This window comes from Drosophila montana, unplaced genomic scaffold, assembly GCF_035044405.1.
Source record: "Drosophila montana isolate Dmon_TW-CO22-7 unplaced genomic scaffold, ASM3504440v1 contig_787_1, whole genome shotgun sequence".
Lineage (NCBI taxonomy): Eukaryota > Metazoa > Arthropoda > Insecta > Diptera > Drosophilidae > Drosophila > Drosophila montana.
Genome location: NW_026999082.1, coordinates 416,141 through 436,507, shown reverse-complemented (window position 1 = coordinate 436,507; position 20,367 = coordinate 416,141). Strand labels below are relative to the sequence as shown.

At 41.1% G+C, this 20,367-nt stretch overlaps 1 protein-coding gene and 1 long non-coding RNA gene across 3 annotated transcripts; one reads left to right on the top strand and one right to left on the bottom strand.

The window, feature by feature from the left end:
- Nucleotides 1–3,895: 3,895 nt before the first annotated feature.
- On the bottom strand, nt 3,896–6,964 carry LOC135440049 (uncharacterized). Of its 2 annotated transcripts, none has more exons than XR_010438227.1 (4): nt 6,821–6,964; nt 6,636–6,737; nt 5,188–5,315; nt 3,896–5,143 (listed from the first exon to the last, which is right to left on the bottom strand). It is a non-coding gene; the product is annotated as an uncharacterized LOC135440049 (long non-coding RNA). The 2 variants fall into 2 exon arrangements; XR_010438226.1 differs by having other exon boundaries at nt 3,897–5,123.
- Nucleotides 6,965–11,443: 4,479 nt separating this feature from the next.
- On the top strand, nt 11,444–13,409 carry Prosbeta2R1 (Proteasome beta2 subunit-related 1). Its single transcript, XM_064699090.1, has 3 exons — nt 11,444–11,647; nt 11,726–11,905; nt 12,409–13,409. The coding sequence occupies exons 1-3, from the start codon at nt 11,571–11,573 to the stop codon at nt 13,067–13,069; spliced, it is 918 nt and encodes a 305-aa protein (XP_064555160.1). The 5' UTR covers nt 11,444–11,570; the 3' UTR covers nt 13,070–13,409.
- Nucleotides 13,410–20,367: the final 6,958 nt, after the last annotated feature.

The window sequence follows — 20,367 nt, the reverse complement described above, 5'->3', positions numbered from 1 at the left end:
CCTTTAATGCATTCATTATGGCATGGAACAGCATAACGTTTACTAATCATAGGCGCCTAGTCTAATCCTGCTTGAAGTGAATGCCAGTCGAATGGGCAAATGTATTGGATCCCACCTTGCATAAGCTTATGATCGGTATTTTAAACAATACCAATTTAAGGGGTTGTTGATGATGCTTTAGACGCATGAAGAGCAAGTAAGGACTAAGGGACTTGCTTAGCCAAATCCTTGGGACTTCTTAGATTATATCGGTCGTTTTTAGCGTGTCCGTTCCGCACGAAAACAGTTTTGAAAGCTCTCAGTTTCTACACTATTTCTCTGAAGTTTCTCAAAGTATTCGATGCACATATTAAAATATGTATGTGGGCATGACGAGGCAGGTGACTTAAGATTATTAGGGAAAACGTTTAATGTACATTTGTTTCATTATTATTTCTTCGCGACTGGAAATCTCTGCTTATCCAAGCGCCGAGAATCCGCTGGCTAAGCTATGCAGCGCCATGGACACGTCTGTTCAACGTTTACCTCTAGTAAAGCTCTGTTTATCTCGTATTGAACATGACTTCCACTTGGCTGCTTTAAATGAATGTCATTGGAGTAGGATTATGATAGCCTTTTACGTTTTTGCGATGTTCCTCTGAAGTTTTCCCCAGTATTCGATGTAGTTAAATATCCATGAGGCTCCACGGTGAATCTTTTCCGACAACTTTCAATATGGTTACCAAGCACATACTTCATGCATTTCCGGTGCAACATTGCTTTGATTGAATTTGTTATGAACTGCTGAACTGGTATCTGAACAAAAGTTTCCCCACATAAGTCCTGTTTTGAGTCTTCGCTAGCTGACAGAAATGCAAAGGGGTTGATGTCATGGACTCGTCTGTTTTACTCACCGATGAAAGGACAACTTAGATGGTATCCATATCGTTTTGGAATATTTTTCATTCCCTTTCTTTCAACGGGCCTTTTTCGTTGTGGGAAAATCTGTATTCTTTTTACAAACTGAAAATATGGACCACAACATTTCAGATGCACGCAGACGAGCGACAATCCTCGGATTGGCAATGAAGCCTTTGATTTGGAACGGGGCCAGGTCAACGTTCCAATCTCATGAACAGGTCTGTTTTACGCACCGATGAAAGGACATCTCGATGGTATTATAACGGTTAGTGAAAGGCCATTCGCAACTTTTACTTTCGCTTTCCATTTGGGACATCGGAGACCGATACCATCTACCAATCAGAACGCCTTAAAATATTTCTATCAAGCTACACTCCTTGTAATAAACCTACATAGCTATGTGTGTACATATATTGTAGACAACAGTTCTTTATATATTTTAATGAACTTTTAATTAAAGTATTTTATTAATAAATCAAATATTTTTAATTTATTTTATATATGTACAACTTAATCTCTTTACATAACAGTGTGTGGTCAAAAGAGGCTGGATCAAGGGGCTAGTTGTTAATTAGGTGAATCCAATCCGAAGTATGGGATGTTGACAATTCATACGAATTTGTATAATTTACAACACTTGAAATGCTTTAAAAGTTTACTGAGTTCTTCGCATATTTCTGCGATGTTTCCTAAAGTAATCGATGCTGTTGCCAACCACATACTTCACGCATTTCTGGTGCAACTGGCTTACGACCAGGTCGGCTTTCCCCTACACTATCTATTTCCTTTATTCAATTTGTTGCTCACAGAAGTTTTAAGGTTTTGATGCATGGCATCATGAGAGCAATAGCTGAACAGTAAAGGCCTATTGTTAAGCTAAACTAGAGCAAGGCATAGATTAATTGTGTTTATCAGCTGGCAAAAGATTAGATAGACAATTCTCTGGGTCCACAAAGCAGTAGACCCAAAAGCGTCACGGCAGCAGTATTCCTCCTAAATTCCGAGTGGACCCTGCTCCAGCTCCGTTTTCGGAATGTTCAGCTGGTTGTACACTCTTTATTTTTTTCGAAATAGTTTCCATCTATGCCATATGCCTCCCAACGTAACGGAAGTGTTTTGCATATGTATGAGAACCCTTTGCCTAATACAGGTATTAGATTCTATTTCGGGTATTTTATTCCAGAAGTATTCATAGTCCTGATCTTGCACCAAATACATACATACATATGTATGTATGTATGTATACAGAGGACTTTTCAAAGTGGATGAGTTATCTTTTCAATGTTGAGAGGAGGATTAATAAAAATCAAATAGTCCGTTTTTACTACACGAAAACTTACATCATAAATTTAATGTCTCTATGTTTCTCATATGTTTAAAATCGATAATTATCGATTTTGTGAAAACATAGTGTCCGAACAAGCTTGATCTACATTTGTTCCAAATATGGTGTCTCTAGATATTTCAGTTTCTGGGACTGATGTTGGGCACATGGTATAAAAATAATACGAACAGCTATGATTTTGTGTGGATATATGGATATAGTGACTCGATTCGGCCGATTCCGCCAATAGTCTTGCTTTGAGACGAATGGTAATATCGCTATATCGACCTAACTGTTAATACTGATAAACAATATATGTAGATATGTATGTATAATCTGTAGCGTATGTCTCCATTTCGTGATATGTAACTATTATACTCTCTGCAAGGGCAAGCTTCGGACGCCCTCCAATAGAAATATTTACCGTTGCCTTCACGACCGTCTGTCCATGCACACGCGATTAGTACACGCATACACACAAACAGATCTGACTGTAAATAAAATTTCAAATCTGGGCACTTTTTTCACGGAATGTTCGCAGCTATCAAAGGAATGCGAGCTCACACTCGCAACTCATACTCACGCATACACATGCGGACATGTGTGTCTAAGTGTGTGTGCATGCTCGTCTCTAAAAAAGTTTTCATGCGAACGAGCCAACGCGTTACCCTAAAAACAACAATATATGTATGTATGTACATATTATTACACTTTCAAATTGACGTAGCAAATGATTTATTTTTTTCACACAACTCATTTAAATAAAAAGAAATGCGACAAAAAATTGGCTAATTTCAATTTGAGCGCTTTGCATACACATTTTTCGACCATCTACTGGACATCAGCGAGATCAAACCAACGCAATGAATGCTTCGAAGCGGCAGCGAAACAAATAACGGAAAAGTCGTCGAACCAACTCTTTCGCACAAATCAGCAAGTTCTCAGAATGTGCTCGACCAAATGACGAATTCGAATTTCGAACGGCACTCATATTTCGCAGTTGCAGCTGCGGTCCGTCTGCTCGACATCTCGTTGAGTGTAGACCAAATACATATGTATGTACATACATACATATGTATGTACATACATATTTCGGTGCTGATTTGTTTGCTTACTTTTTTATTATTGAAAGCGAATTTTCATTTTGTGGGCAGTATTTTTGTATATCTTTGCTACTTATAATATGTTTATGCAAGGGGTCTTATTAATATATTCAGCGAAAGCAATTAAGTTTTGAACCTACTATTTTTCTTCTTCATAAATTTGTTTTATTTTTAATTTTACTGTTATTCAATGAACAACTTGAATTAAACTGTTATGAATAAATACAATACAACTTATTCCAACATAATAAAAGCCTACACTCCTTGTAATAAATGTTTTTAAGCTCTCACATTATTTCTCCGAAGTTTTTCAAAGTACTCGATGCAGGTTAGGTGCTCGATAAGCTTAAAACCATCTTTCGTAACATTCTAAAGTGGTTGCCAAATACATACTTCACGCATTTCCTGTGCAACATGATTTTGACTGGGTCTGATACAAAGGCTTTTTATCTGAACTAAATACACGATTTCTTCCACCTTATTTCAATTTTTCAAATCCCGACTTGCTGACACAAACTTTATCTGAGGCCCCACATAATGAAGAAAATAGATTTTTAATGGGCTAAAGTATTAAAATATTTTTTTTTTTATGTTTTGTTTATTGTATTGGATCAAAAATAGCATACATTTTTTATTAAACCACAGTTGGCTTAGGTGATGTTTCGCCAAGCCTGTTTGAGTCCTCAGGCTTTATCAATTTGAAGTAATTGTTAAATGGATTTTCGCAATATTTATTCTTGTTTCAGTGGCCTTTGAAATTAAAGATTCTAGTAAAAGAAACCATAAATCTTTGGAAATGTAAGGTTCTTAACCTTTTGGTATCTTCGATCATAGTCCAGAATAGATGGTCTTCTGTCACCCGAGATACCCAGGAACTTGAGGCATCAAGTTGTAATGGACGGCATGAACCATTTGGTTTGTAAACTTCAACGACTTCTCGGATTGTGATTCGACGCTCGTTCATAATCAGTTATTTGATGAAAACCTCTTTCTGTTTTCTAGTTCTATGTCTAGTTGGTATTATATACATATAGAATAAAACTTTTTTATAGATAGTTGATAATTTGGATGCTCAAGGAGAGGTGTTGTTTTCGTTAAGTACGGACTTAATGGCATTTCTTAACTAAGTCTTGGGGCTGCGAAAATTATTTTATTGATTAGAATGCGGAGTAGTCTTAGATGGGACTGTTTTTGGCGTGTTCGACCCTGGTTGAGGCACAGAAAATGTCTTGATAGCCTTTTAAGTTTTTTCAATGTTTCTCTGAAGTTTCCTCAAGTATTCGATGTAGTTAAATATCCATGAGACGGCAGGTGAATCTTTCCGGTCAACTTTCAATGTGGTTGTCAATCACATACTTCATGCATTTCCGGTGCAACATTGCTTTGATTGGGTCTGGTGCGAAGGCTTTCTATATGAACTTAAGCTTTCCCCACATAATGCCTGTTTTTAAACGTCGCTTGCAGTATTCGATGTGGGATTAATTACGAAAAAGTGACATAGACTCAAAATCTATGCTCAAACAAGCCTGACAGCTGATCGATAAGGCTGAGTCTTTCAGGCCGATTAGCCTACTGCCAATCGTCTCCAACGTCCAGTATGGTTGCCAAGCGAATACTTCATGCATTTCCGGTGCAACATTCCTTGGCTTCAACCAGGTACCACATTATTCCTCTTTTTTTAAATCCTGGCTTGCTGCGCTAGAGGAATAGTTTAGGCGGAAGGCCCTACAGTATAAAGTCCTCTTGTGAGGAACATGCCGCTCTCCATCTCTAATCAGAATTCCCTTATTGCCATCCTGCAATGCTCATAAAAGGACTACATTGACATGTTATCAACATGGACACGTCTGTTTTACGCACCGATAAAAGGACATCGAAGATCCGATAGATTGATTTGTTGTCTTCATCGAAATCTCGGATTGTGCTTTGATATTTTACTTTCTCTAGATGTAGGATGACATGTCCTTCTTGCAAACCTAAAATGAACACTGAAAATTTAAGAAAAATATTTTTTGTTTAAATTATCTGTTAAAATTATTTGCACAATTGGCATTTTGGAATAAACACCGAATGCAATATATAAAACTACTAAGACATTGCTGTATCCTCTATGTTTTCAGTTTTTGCTCGAGTTATTTGGGTTGCATTTCAAGGACTATCTAGGATATATGCATCATGCAGGATAAGGTTCAGAAAGCATTAACGAGCATTAATAATCCTTGATTACTACTAACTGGGGGAGTGGGGAGGACTAGAGGAGGCGTGTGATTGGAATTTGTGGCGTTGCCAGGATACGAGAGACAATTGCATTTCTTTTGGCTCAGCTCATCTTTCGCTTTGCGAGACAAATTCCACAATAATAAGTGAACCGTGTCGAATGTCCCACCTAATTAGGTGCACATGTGCCTTCGCATGGAACAAGGTGCGAGTTGGGAGTTGGGAGTTGGGTGTGGGTTGTTGTTTGTTGTTACTGTGGCAACAATGTGCGCAGCTCAAGCTCCAGCTCCAGCTGCTGTTATCTCGGCATGTCATTTGATATCTCGTCGGAATGCAATTCAATGGTTTAGATAAAATATTGCGAAACGGACAGCTTTGAATTTGCGTCGTCGAATCGAATAAACAATTTATGATATTTAATACATGCCATTGGCCATTGTCTGGGGATGACGTAAAAATGCACACATTTGAAATTAATTGAATATCTATTGGTTTGTTTATTAAATAACAAATGAATCTCCAACACAGATTAGGCTGAAACACGAGATGTCTGTCGAAGTGTGTAATTGCATAACAAAATAGACAAGATTAATAAATATCCTTTGCAAGAACGAATTTTTAAAGCGAGGAAAATGTATTTTCGTCTTAAATTGTTAACTATTCAAAAAATAAATATTTGTTTTACTCACATAATTTCATTATGTTGTTAAATCAGCTTTTTTACTGTGACAAACAATATTGCATATTACTGCAATTGGTTATAATAATATTTGTAGGCCAATCGACTCTATATAAATATTTTGACTAGTTATACACATACATACATATGTATACGTATGTGGTTTGCTTTTGTCACTTGTAAAATTATATACATACATACATATGTATAAATAATTGCTAGCCAGTGCACAATGACACGTCAAGGGCAACCTTAAATGTGCACGAACACTCTCACAAATATGTAGTATATGTACATACAATGTATTTTTGCAAGTTTTAAAACTCATTTCTCATCTTGACACTTTCCATCGACATGTCTAAAGAAAAAAGGACTCACAACTGCTGACACACACATACATATGTATACAAACCTGTCTAAGTGTGTGTGCATGCCTGTCCCGAAAATTCGTTCTTGGAAGCCAGGAGTACGGGTTCGCTGCCAATTGCCGCCTTGCGAAAATCATCGGCGTCTTCTAAAAGAGACGTAGAGTTGAGTTCGAGTGCGGAGGTCTTATCTTATCTACTCTTATCTCTCAGACCGTTTTATTTAACTTACCCATTTATGTTTATCTCTCTTTTGTTGGACTTACATATCTATAAATAAGTTGTATTGGTAATTATTTCATAACAGTTAAATAAAAAATTTGAAAAAACAAGTCGGATTAGCAAGTTCTTTTCAAATTGTACTTGACCCTTCATTCTAAAGAGAAGCAATGCGACAGAAAATTGCCAAATCCCCAGTCGAGTGTTTTGCGCACACACACATATGTACATGCATACATACGCAATTTTCGAAGATCTTACAGACATCGACGAGCGCACTCAGAGCGTAACCAGGAAACGCTCAAAGTGAGAGAGACACAAAAAGCGACACTCAGCGTCGATCTCGCTCTTTCGCACAAATAAAAAAACTCTCAAAATGGATGCGAGCGAATTCGAACTCGAAGTCCGAACGCTGCGAAGTTTCGCACTTGCAGCGGTCACTCTGTCTGTCTCGACTTCTCGTTGAGTACAGACCAACAAAGTTGCTGCTGACTTTTGTTAAATGATTTATTTTTTTTCTTTTTGACTGAATTTTTGTTTTATTTGCCTGCGTTCCTCATAATAGGCATATATTTTAGGCAGTAGGTCTGAATTAATTAAATTCTTTTTGAATTTGGGAATAAATATTTCTCACAGACAAAGACATGCTTATCGGGTGTAATTCCAAGAAATCAATTAAAATTTATAATCTTCAGGTTGGAGACTGACACTTTTGCTATGCAGATTTTATTTTGCGATATTTCTGTTTTATGTCTGTGTGTTAAACGTGGTTGTCAAACACATACTTCATGCGATTGACGTCTGGCACGTGGGTTAACTGAGAATTATTCCTTTACTGCAAGTTGAGGTATGGCTGGAGAAGTTTTAATGTGTCTTAATAAGGGTTAAGTGAACAATTAAGGTGGGAAGTCCCTCGTTATACAGTATGCTTACCAGGAACATGCCGCTCTCCAATCAAGGGTTTCTTCTTGCCGGAGGACCACATCAACATTTTATCCTTGTGGACATGTCTGTTTTACGTACCGATGAACGGACATCATAAATATTTTTAGATATACATAGATATTTAAATGTATTTTTGCGATTAATGAAAGCTCATTCGGATCGCAACTTTAACTTTCGCTTTCCATTTGGGGCATCGGAGTGGAATCTTATCTTACCAGGGAAACGCCGCTTTCCGGCTCTAATCTGGGTTCCTATTGCCGACAATTTTGTAATCCCCATCATTCATTTTCATCATAGACACGTCTACGCATCGATGAAAGGACATCAAGTATCCGGAAGAGTTCGCTTCATCGACTTCGTCTGGATGTATGACGACACGGCCTTCTTGGCAACATTTACCTCTGGTAAACCCTTGTTCTACTCATAGGCCCCTTGTCTAATGCTGCTTTGAGGCGAATGCCATTCGATTGGGCAACTGGATCGAGTCCCAACTCTTTCTTTACACACCTCGTATAAACGTGTGGCTGGTATTTAAAGATAAAACTAATTTATTGGGTAGTTGATGATGATGCTTTGGACGCTTGAAGCGTAAAGAAAGGGGATGTTTTCGTTAAGTACGAACTTAATGGCATTTCTTGATCAAGTCCTGGGGGCTGCGTAAAGTATTTCTTGAGTGGAAGGCGGACTAGGCGTACGTAGGACTGTCTCTGGTTCAGGCACAGAAAGTGTCTTGATAGCTTGATTTTTTAATTTTCGCAATATTCCTTTGAAGTTTCCTCAAGTATTCGATGTAGTTAAATATCCATGAGGCGGCAGGTGAATCATCTTCGGGCAACTTTCAATGTGGTTACCAAGCACATACTTCATGCATTTCCGGTGCAACATTGCTTTGATTGGATTTGGTATGAACTGCTGAACTGGTATCTGAACTAAAGTTTTCCCACATAATTCCATTTTTAAGTCCTCGCTTGTGCGCAGAAATTCAGAGGTGGTGATGTCTTTTAACATGAGGTCCTGGTTTGTTTTACGCACCAATGAAAGGACATCTTAGATGGTATCCATACTAATTTGATGGATAGTTGATGTTACTTTTGTTTTTTTAATTATTTTAATGTAAGGTCGCTGCTGCCATTTGTGTACCTTAAGTTACATGAGCTCGCCGGGTTTCTAATAATATTATATAGAAACTTGATTAGTTCATAAGACCAAGGTCGACATTCTGATTAGGAATATTATGGGGCGGGGCTTACAGAGAGTTGGCCTGGGCAAGGCTCGTAATACTCGCTGGTATTTGTATATGTTTGTAATAAAATAATATATACATATATATAAATTGCTTTGAAAGTTGCATTATGTTGTGCTAGACCCGGTTCGCAGCTACTCCTGGAGCAATTCCTAATAGGCGCAGCTGTCCAAAATGCTAAAAGCGAATTTCCGAATTGCTCAACGAAAGTTGCATTCGGATTTGCGATCTGGATTTCGTTTTGTTGTAGTTCGCATACTCTGTTCAAATTGTGAAAAGGGTATTTATGGTTAAAGGCACTTACAAATTGGGTATCTTTAGATCCTCCTCGAAAGAACCACAATTATTTAACTGCCACAATTTGTAGAGCTAGAGTAAAGATGGATCCATAACTTAAGCGCCGGTTGCTAGTCAAAGCTTGGACTGTGCAGGGGTATGGCGCAGTCGTGTATACCCGACTGCAGCATTCTTGCTGTTGTTTGCGCTGCTTCAAAGTTTTTGGCCAAATGCAGCGCAAAATTGTTTAAGTAAACTTTTAAGTTGCAAGTCCGCCGCCAGCTGGCGGCCAACAGCCAACGGCGGACAACCAGTCGTTGTCCGGTGTCTCGAGTCCTCTAGACCAATCCCCCCCTCCGTTCCTCGTAATTAAGTTGCGCAAAAGTTGGCTGCAAATTGTTGCAGCTGACAGTCATTTCTGCTGCTTGACCAACCCCTGGCCAACCCCTAACCAACCAAAGTCGCCCATCCTTCATTCAAAGTGCTCGTCATTTGCATAGGAAGGCGGCCCTAGGGGCGTGGCTGGGTGGCCACTGTCCAAATGCTGATTAAAATATAACCGGGCACTAATTAATCCTAATTGAGAATGGTTCGACCAGCGAGTCGTGTTGCAATATTGATTTGCTTAAGCGTCTGCAATCCCTCATCAGGAATCCTCCCTCCGATTATGCAGATACTATGCCTATTATTTTGAGAATGAGAACCATTTACAAGCTGTCACAAAATGTGACAACAATCCTTTGACGAAGTGCGTATTATTATATTCTGTAACAGGCAGAGGAAGGATATACATATGTATATATTCCTAATCGTTATATCTGAGTCTATCGAGCCAAGACCATCTGTACAGCATTTAGAGACTGGAATATTCTCATATATTAAAAAAACACGTCTGATCGATTTGGAGAGATAGTAAAAACTCGAAGACTATAAGAGCTGGTTACACCAAATTCGGAATGTAGCTTCTCGTATAGCATATACAGATTGAAAGCATTTTACTTTTTTGAGGCGCCACTCGATTTCCCCATTTTTAAGGTCAGAGTCCGGCTTTTGCCTACACATTTTGTTGCCATGTTTATAGCCTATACATTCGGACTATAAACACCGAAGCTATTCATGAAAACCCTTATCCCGATCAAAAATATGATGCTGCATGTTCTGCCCCTTACAGACATTTGCATAAAACCAATATATCATACGGCCTAGAAGTTATAGCTGAAATCGGGCTTATCTCTCAGAAAGCGTTGCAAATTGCAAACGAAAATTGAAATGTCCACTGCTAAAGGTAGAGAAAAACGAGCCATGTGTCAGATAATTGAGGTAACTGACAAATAGGCAAACTTGACAGAGAGAGAGGCAGATACTGATGCACAGCAGTGTTGCCAATTCAGCTATTTTCTAGCTAAAATAGTTGAGATTTGTAGATACCTGCAATGCTGGCTTTAAAACAGTCAAACGCCAGCCGACTGATTTGGCTACTCTTTTTTTTTTAGCTATTGTCGAAGAATATGTTGTTAATTTTTATGATATGGCAACTCCATGAGAAGTACTAGCAACCCTGCTCATCGCATAGCAATGGGAAAATTTAACCTTTTTTTTCATCGCAAGTTAAAAGTAAACATATTTTGTTGAAACAATCATTAGGTTTGCGGAAAGCAGAAACTTATCTGGCTTGGAAGCACAAGGAAAAATACATAAGACAAGTTTTGGATGCATTGCTTAAGCAAGCAGGTCAACCCTTGGATACCACTCAGAAGGTGGCAACTCTGCGATTTTGTGTCTCAATTGAATTTAGCCATTTCTTTTCGCATTCGATTTAGCTACTCTTTTGAAGCGACAGCTGGCAACACTGTTGCACACAGAATTACCAATTAGGCAGTGTCAAATTTGGGAGACAGTTGGAATGTGAAGGACCGTCCGCTCTGGGGCCAAGGCTATTTCTATTGCTATGGCTCTCTCTCTCTCTCTCTCTCTCTCTCTCTTTTTCTCTGCCTTTTCCTCTCCCTCCCTCTCTGCCGCTGTGACAGTTTGCGCTTGTGTTCATCTGCTGGCAAGTCGGGAACCTTCATACCAATTAGCTTATGGTTGGCCAGTGCATCCTTTTGATTTTCTGCCGCAAAAGAAAATTTTCGAATCACATCATCATTTGAGTTGAGCCTGGGCCTGGAAACAATAGAACACACACACACACAAAAAAGAAAAAAGAGAAAATACTTCCAGACTCAAAAGCAGTCGAAGACTGATACGGAATTCACTGGATATTCAAATTGTTGGTCAACTTTTTTGTGCTGGGAACAGGATGCTCTCGTATATCGATGCGCAGGACTTTGAAGATAGAGGCATGCGACACGCCTTTAACTTTACAAATACCAGACGGTAAGATCTTACGCACTCGAGCTCCATATATGGCATCCTTTCATCCTTTAATCCTTTCCAATCTTTGTGCCTCGGCAGCAATGCCCAGCTGCTGGCCAGCGGCTTTAAGCCGCCTTTGGCTGTGCGCACCGGCACCTCCATAGTGGGCATTGTTTACCAGAACGGCGTCATTTTGGGCGCCGATACGCGCGCCACCGAGGGACCCATTGTCTCGGACAAGAACTGCTCGAAGATACATCGCCTGCAGGACAACATCTTGTAAGTAGACAACGCACATCGGGCCAGGCTATCATTTTATTCCACTCTGTTTATGAATCCATCAATCTATCCATTCTAGTCGTTCCATTCATCCATGCATCCAATCCTTTCATCCAGCATTCCATCCTTGCGTCCATGCATGCATTCCTTCAATAAGATTTCATTCATTCAACTTAGCATCCATCCCTCTCCCCAGCCCATCTTCCATGCATGTATTCTACCCATTCATTCATCTATCTATGCATCCATCCAGGTGGTTAAGACGCCATTAGACCATCCAGGTTGATTAGATTTCATAGTTCCCTGTGTCCATTTATGCATTCCGTTCATCCCACCGTCCATTCATCTTCTTCATTGTCTTCATTTAGATTTATCTATTCATCAACCCATCCATTCAATCCTACCATCCATGCATTCCGTCTATTATCCATTCAACCAGGTGGATTACATTCCATCCATGAATCCATCCATTCGTCCATCCATTTATTTATCCATCTATGTAGCTGCTGTGGCGCCGGCACTGCCGCGGATACGGAGCATATAACGCTGATGACCTCCGCCGAGCTGGATCTGCACGGGCTGAACACGGATCGTGAGGTGCCGGTTATCTGTGCCAGCATGATGATGCGGCGCACGCTCTTTCGCTACCAGGGCCACATTAGTGCAGCCCTCGTCATGGGCGGCGTGGACAAGTATGGGCCGCATGTGAACTGCATCCATCCGTGCGGCTCCATTGATAAGATACCCTATGCCGCCATGGGATCTGGCACCCTGGCCGCCATGGCTGTGCTGGAGCGAGGCTGGAAGCCCACCCTCGATCTTGACCAGGGCAAGCAGCTGGTGCGTGAGGCGATCAGCGCTGGAGTTTTCAACGATCTGGGCTCCGGTTCCAATATCGATCTGTGCGTGATCACGCCCAACGGAGCCGAACATCTGCGCACCGAGACCATAGCCAGCGAGCGGGGCGAACGGCTTGGCAAGTACGCGATTCTGCCCAACACGACCCTGGTGAAGAGCATGTCGGTGCAGGACATTGACATAACCGAGGAGCGCGTCTATCGTCCCTCCGTTTCCGTCTCGCAGGCAGCCTCGCTCAGCACATCCGAGTTCCAGTCGGAACCGCCCACGGACACAGAACAACCGCCGCCGGAGGATAATCCATAAATCGCATATGTACATATACATATGTATATTACGCGATCCACAACTATCCTTCGTTTTTCTCTTCTTCAATAATTATTTATCCAATTTGGCGTCCTAAATTACAATTAGACTATTCGTTCGGATCTTAAATTGAAGACGTTTAGTACCCAAAGTAGTCCACAGATGGCGCCTTTTGGCTTCATTTTGGATTCATTTTATATAAAGATTGCTCTTAGTGTGATTGTTATTATTGCCCAATCTGACCGATTAGATATTCTGCTCAAGCACGAACTCTCCAACAATTGCTTTAAACTGTCTAATAAAAGTGCACGACTAAGCGATACCCTTTAATTCAACACAAGCACTGTGCTTTCTACTGAGCCGATCTACAGCAAAGGTTTTCTTCAATAACTTCAGTGTTTATAATCCGATCTTTTAGCTTTAGACTAAGGTCAATATTTATTCAGTATATAAATATATATGTATATATATATAGAACCTACATATCAGGTATAAAGTATCTAGCTCTTCATTATTTTCGAGTTATGCTTAAACAATATCTCAAAATCGATATTTATCGATTATATGTGTTATAGAAAAACACGTTTCCTATAGAATGTGACAATTCAGGATGTATTAAACACTTAAGTTCTATTGATTTAGCTTTTGGATTTTGACAAGGTCCGTCCTAGCATGGCAATTATAGGATATTATTGTCATAGGCTATGTTGAATCTCTCGATTATATCTCCGTATGCGCCATGAAGCTCTCCTCGTCGTGGGAGTGTTACACAATAGAAAATGTTCGGCTTCCATATAAACATCTATATCCCAAGACCCTTCGATCGAAATGCCTCTCAGTACCCCTTCTTTAATTAAAAAATATATACCTTCCGCAATTTCAGTCTTATCACCTTAACTGGGTTATCTCTCTGAGTATCAGCAGTCGAGTCGATAGAGCCACGTGCCTTCATACTTCGGATCATTATATTATATAGCTACAATAAAAATAATTGGTCGCACACATTTTATTGTGCTTCAAAATGTGCAAATGTTATCAGCATAAGAGAACTATATAATATATGGAACTATCGATCTGCTACAGATGGTTGCTACAGATAAAACTCGTTCGTAAGGCTTTCAGTTCAGGGTATTTACAGGGTATTAGCTTGTCGTTCACAGGCGCCTGGCTCACTCCTAATTGACAATCTGGCTACATTAATGACAGAGCCTGCCAAATGAGAGAGGGTAGGGCAATTCTGTGGACCGGTGCGAACTTTGATGGAATTTTCTCGGCCAAGCGACAATGGCAGCTGGGCACACACACACACACACACACACACTGGCACACATTTATTTATTTAGCCATTTGCTGTCATGTAGAAGCCAATTTGGCAACATAATAAATTTAAGCTCTAACTGAATTTGCGCTCAACCTGATTATTTGTGTACAAATAAATGGCAGCAGGTGGCTCGAGTGTCCTCGAATTAATTGAATCGTAGCATGCCGGTTAAGTGGATCCGGGATGTGGTGGGGCTCGTTTGTCTGCCTTTATACCCTCCCATCCCGCACTGCCGCACTCCCTCCTCCATGGACCACTCACCAGGGCTTGGTCCTTGCTGCTGCAGGGAAAATGCGTCGAGTGCAATTTGATTCAAATCGTGCGTAGCCAAGGGCAACGGTTACGGTTGCGTTGCCGAAGACACATTCTGCTCCACATGTTCCACAGCCAGGCTCCAGCTAGGTCCTGCTCCCCTCCGACATGCTGGGCGTTTTATCCAGGATTGGCCAATGGAGCGGGAGCGGGAGTGTGCCGGGTTGGCCGTAGGGAATACGCCCCTCTGGCCCTTGGAGCTGTCACTTTACAGCCGGTTCTTTATGGAGCCACACACACACACACGCACACACTCACACACGCATATCCTTTAAGTTGTCGCATGCAAATCGAACGCAAGGACTCAGCTCCAGCTGCATTGCTTGAGTGCCACACAAGGGGAAATGGAATCAAAGGCCGAACCAACCAAATTTGTCGCCTCCGATCGGAGGCAAAATGTGCCGCCGGATATTGACAGGCCGGCAATAAAAACGACAAAAGGCGACAAAAGGGACAGCCCAAGAGAAAATCAAGGGTTACCTTGGCCAGCCGCAGTTCAAATACCCTTGCAGAATTATGGCCTCCAAGTGTTCTCATACAAAGGCTTTGTTTTCGCGCGATTGTTGCCGCAGATTGGGTAGACCCAATCCCAATGTGATGCGAATGTTTGGGAGACTTGTAAGGCGTTTGTAATCCAATTCTGAGATTTTGCTTATTAGGCACAAAGTAGAGCTTGGGCTTAGTTTCGATATCTTAAATTCAAGTAAGTTGCTCGTACAAGAACTCTTGAAAGTTTTTCCTATGGCAGCTACATATTCCCGCAGCTTCCGATCCGGCTCGGCAATATGTTCTTCCTGCCCTTAAGACACGAATTTATGCAAGGTCTGAGAGACTCGCCTGCTGCTACTGATAAAGTACATATTATTTATGGGGTCTGTGAAGTCTGTCCCTATACGTTACATATTCCGTGTCGAGATTATAATACCCTGCACAAGACTATAAAAACCTGCATACATGCTAGAGACGGACTTGGTTTTTATCGTGGCACGCCCGTCTTTAGCCGATAGTTTCAGCATCGAATATATCGATATTGATCTATGGAAGTATATTTTGAGATTTAAGGATAACTAAACGAGCCAAATCAAGGAAGACCCATGTACTCTTTCTAGCTTGCTTCGGCTAAGCTTTAAACTGAAGTATTCTTCCACATGCAAGGTCAGCACGGTTCTAGTTGGGTTCGTAAGGGCTCAAGGTCTTACGCACAGTGTGTCAAAAGTCAAATTCCTCTAGAAAATGTTTGATTAATGTTTGTGTTCCATTTTGCAGTTCGTTATTATTTAATGAATATACATATATTTATTTGCATGCCTCTCACCACTGTGGCACGCATTAAAATGTTGCGCACGCCGTTTGCCTCAGTCGTGTGGAATGAGTTGCGGATGAGGCTCATGTTTGTCGCGGACCTCGGACAGAGCGACACGGCACGTGATCTGGCATACGGACAAGCCGACGGACGGACGACTAAGTACGGATAAGCTGCAACATGTACATGTATATATATATGTATAAATACACGGGCTGTTCGTAATATTTGTGTAATCGTGATACCAATTGGATTGCTGTGAAGTCAGCTCGCAGCAAACAGAAGCTTTAAAGCCAACAAAAAAGTTTCTGGGTTTCCAGATTTCGCAAACGTTTCATTAACCACCCGATACTCGGGCGAAGAGCTCGTTTTTTTTTCGTTTATGCTTTTGCCGCTATTTCGTAAACGTTTTACTGGCAGCTTGAAAAAACACCTTTCCTCGTTTATTCCTTGCCATTTTTCGGCTACATTTTACGTGCAACTCTAAATTAATCTGTTCTCCTTTTCCTCCTTTTCCCTTTGCCTTAAACACTTCACTGGCAACTTTGTTAAAGTTCAAGATTTTAGTGGTTTTTTTTGTTTGTCCCGCCCTAGCCAACATCTTGTAATCCCCAGGATATATATCCTTTGGCCGAAAAAAATAGTAGCGCATGCTCTACGAGCTGTTGCATATCAAACAGCTACCTGCGACTGGGTGGTGGTTATTTATCGTGCCCGATTCGAAGTGCGCTGTTGCCGGCCCCGGGCAGGTACGAGAGCCTGCCCTGTCCTGGCTTAGCCTTTGTCACACACAACTCGCCCGGCTATTGTGCCAACTTATTGGGCGGACTCTTTGAAACTCGGGCGAAGTAGCAAGTTTTTTTTGTTCAGCTGGCAACCACGTGCCGCCACGGCCAGCAGCGAAAGCTTTGCCTGAGCCCATTGCATAGGGCCGATAAAAGGGTATATTGTTTTCGTGCAACTGCATGTGACAGACAGCAGATGGCAACTGCGACCCCAAGGAGTGTCCCAAAGTCGCGGCGTAATAAATATACAGGCTGCGAACTATGTTACGCGGCTGGGAAATCAACCAAATCGTCTGGCTAAACGCCTTCTAAGGAGACGTAGAATTCGAGGAGTCCGCGTGCGGAGGAGATTGTGGAACAAAAAACCAAGGAGTGTATAATATAGTCTATGGCGGGGACGATGAATTCAGTCGATGCAGTCCACTTTACGCAAGACGAGTTGATCTCGACCCATTTCTATAGCTTCGATAAGAATCGATTGTCAGACATGGCTTTTAAGGCAATTTGGTATGTACATAGACTCTCGTATGGCATACGCAAATCAAGAACCACAAAAATTGATGAATTCCACACACTTTTGTGTACTATACAACTATAGCTTGGACCTGTGTTCACAGGGTATCTCCTAGTCAAGCATTACGTACACTCTAGCTGGCTTTTTGTAACTCTCGCTTACAAAGAAAAAAAAAGAGGTAATCAGGGTGCCATTTAGCCGGCGCTGCCGGTGGCAACCAGCAACAGCGGGACAGCTAGGACAATGGAGCACGCGCACCAGGAGCACGCGCACCAGGAGCCAGCAGCCAGGAGCCAGGAGCTAGGAGCCAGGAGCCAGGAGCCAGGTAGGGGCTATCGCACACGGTCTGCCAGTACGTGCAATGTGTGATGCGAGCCACGTCTCTCGACGTGCTTCACAGCGCACGGCCATATGTCCATATGTCGTCCGGCGGTGGCATATACCCTTCCACGCCCGCCTCCCCCTCCCCCCTCCCCACTCCACAGAGGCAGTTGTCGCTGGTGTCGTGATTGTCCTTGCAGGACTCCGACACATAATGATTTAACAGAACACAAGTCGCGCGCGCGCCACTTCATTATCGACAACACTTGCGCCTAATTAGCACCGCACACGCGTCGTATACGCAATGAGTAATTGCCGGTTACCTTAGCCCCACACACCACACACACCACACACACACACACACACAGCAGCAGCAGCAGCAGCAGCAGCAGCTGTGGAGTGACCAACCGCAGAGCAATACGCATCTGCATGATTTCAAATCGTCTGCGGTCAGTTGGCAGCTGATGTTGCGGGTCGCTTTGTCAATGCGGTGCTTGCGGTCAGCCAGTGGTTGGGTGGTTGGGTGGTTGGGTGGCTGGGTGGTGCAGCTACAACTGCACTTAGTCCGGATAGCCGGCGGGACTACGGCTAACGTTTAGTTTAAGCGAACACCTGAGATACACAATAAATGTTTTAGCCGCGTTTGGAAATGGAAGCTCGTCGTTTCGTTTCAGCTTGGATTTCTATAGAGACAATTAGCCCAAAATAGAGAGACGAATCGGGTTTGCAATCGATGCATAATCATAGCAAATCAATTTCGAACGAATATACAGCTATGGCAGCTTGCATGTGATATAGTGCTACGATCCGGTTCCGACATATGTACTGTCCGCCACAGGAAAGACGGACCTGTGCATGCTTTCCAGACGATAGCTTTAAGACTGAACTAGACTAGCTTACATCAAACTAGACGAACGGATGGACATGCTTATATCAACGCGACTTTTGATGCTGATCCAGAATGTATATACTGTATATACTTTATGGGGTCAGCGATGTCTCCTTGACTTGCAAATAGGATTTTATTTTTCATTCGTGTTAAGAAGCCCGTTAAGAGATTTTCCGTGCCTGAGCCAGGAAGGAACACGCTTAACAGGCCGACCTTCTACTCATAAATCTAAAGACCTCTTCTTGAAAAACTAGCAAAGGGAGAGCAATGAAATAAAAGAGTTCTTTGTCGATGTGATTTACGATTATTTATGAATCGAATTAACATCTAAAATTGTACTCTAGCGTAATTAGCAGAGTTAGGTTCGGCTCTTATTTATCTAGCTAATTCAAACTAAGGTTCGTTTCATACTAGTATAAAAAAAAAATACTTGAATTCCACTTTTAAAAGAGTTTTGCAGCCTTGATAACTGCATTTATGAAAGCATATGTATATATTCTTGTTCATTGTCAAAAGTCTGTCCATTTCTGTGCAAAGTAGTCTCTCGGTCTTAAGGATATCGTCAGAAAATTTTAATCTATTCCCACAATTTATCAGAGACATTTTGAATAAATAATTTTGTTTTGAAATATACTTTGTACAGAAGAGATTTTTTGAGCCCATATTTTAGGTTTCATTATTAGATCACCATAATATTACCCTAAAGATTAAATGTGGATATATATTCTGATAGGAATAAAGGCCTCAGTAATTAAATAACGACATATTTAATAGATTGAATTGAAGAATTTACTGAATTGCTTTGAAGTTCCTGTCCCCATTTCCACACCACCCAAGAGGTAGGGGACTTGGTGCACTTTTTTTTATTGTGGCATCCCCAATAGGTATATTCCACGATTTGTGAAGAATTCAAGAGAATTCATTAATTATAGTAGTCATCAGCGACTTCTCGGATTGTGATTCGGCGATCGTTCGTAAATAGATTTTTACATAAAGCCGACTTTTGGGAGATCTTACTATGTCATTTGTGTGTTGCGGTTGGGTTTCTAAATAATTGGGAGTTGCTTTTTCTTTTGGCTATTGCTTTTCGCTTTGGCTTTTCGGTTTTGGATAGTCGTCGATATATTGGTAGAGTAAAGAGAGAGTTTGTCTTCGTCAAGCATAGACTCAATGGCACTTGTTTAAAGACATTGCGATTGCAATTGTTGGGGAAAAGTATATTTTGGGATTATATCGTAGGCAGCATTATTCCTTCACCTTTTTTCCACTGGACCGTGCGGATTCTAGAACCAGATTAAGCTATATAATATTAGCTTTCTGTATATTTACAAAATTTCTCTATAATATTAGCTTTCTGTATATTTACAAAATTTCTCTGAAGTTTCTGAAGTACTCGACAAAGTAGAATATACCAGCTTTAACATTAACACCTATTTCTTCAGTTTATATTGTTCCATTTCTCAAACATTATCATTTTTTATATACAATTTTCTGTTTCTTGATCTCGAGTCTTAAAGCCAACATTATATCCAACTCTTAACAGGGTTGTCGAGGTGCCTATTTTCTGGCCTGCTAATGGCATCATGTGCACTAGCAGGACTTTTAATAAGCCTCACTTAATAAAGTATTTTTACCAGGGACATGCCGCTATCCGTCCCTAATCAGGTTCCTTTATTGCCGACAATTCTCCTGAATGAAGCCTTGGAACTGGACTGCAATTATATCATGCACACATCTGTTTTACGCACACATGAAAGCACATCCCAGAGTGAATACTCTTTTATCCTAGATGTAGGATTTACTCTTAATGAGTATTATTGCGTTTAATGAAAGCCCATTCTGATCGCAAATTC

Bases quoted from the DNA above. Each gene is read 5' to 3' on its own strand.
- Prosbeta2R1 (XM_064699090.1), top strand. From the start codon at position 11,571: ATGCTCTCGTATATCGATGCGCAGGACTTTGAAGATAGAGGCATGCGA. The intron at 11,648-11,725 runs GTAAGATCTTAC...GTGCCTCGGCAG, and splicing joins AACTTTACAAATACCAGACG to CAATGCCCAGCTGCTGGCCA. The intron at 11,906-12,408 runs GTAAGTAGACAA...CCATCTATGTAG, and splicing joins CGCCTGCAGGACAACATCTT to CTGCTGTGGCGCCGGCACTG.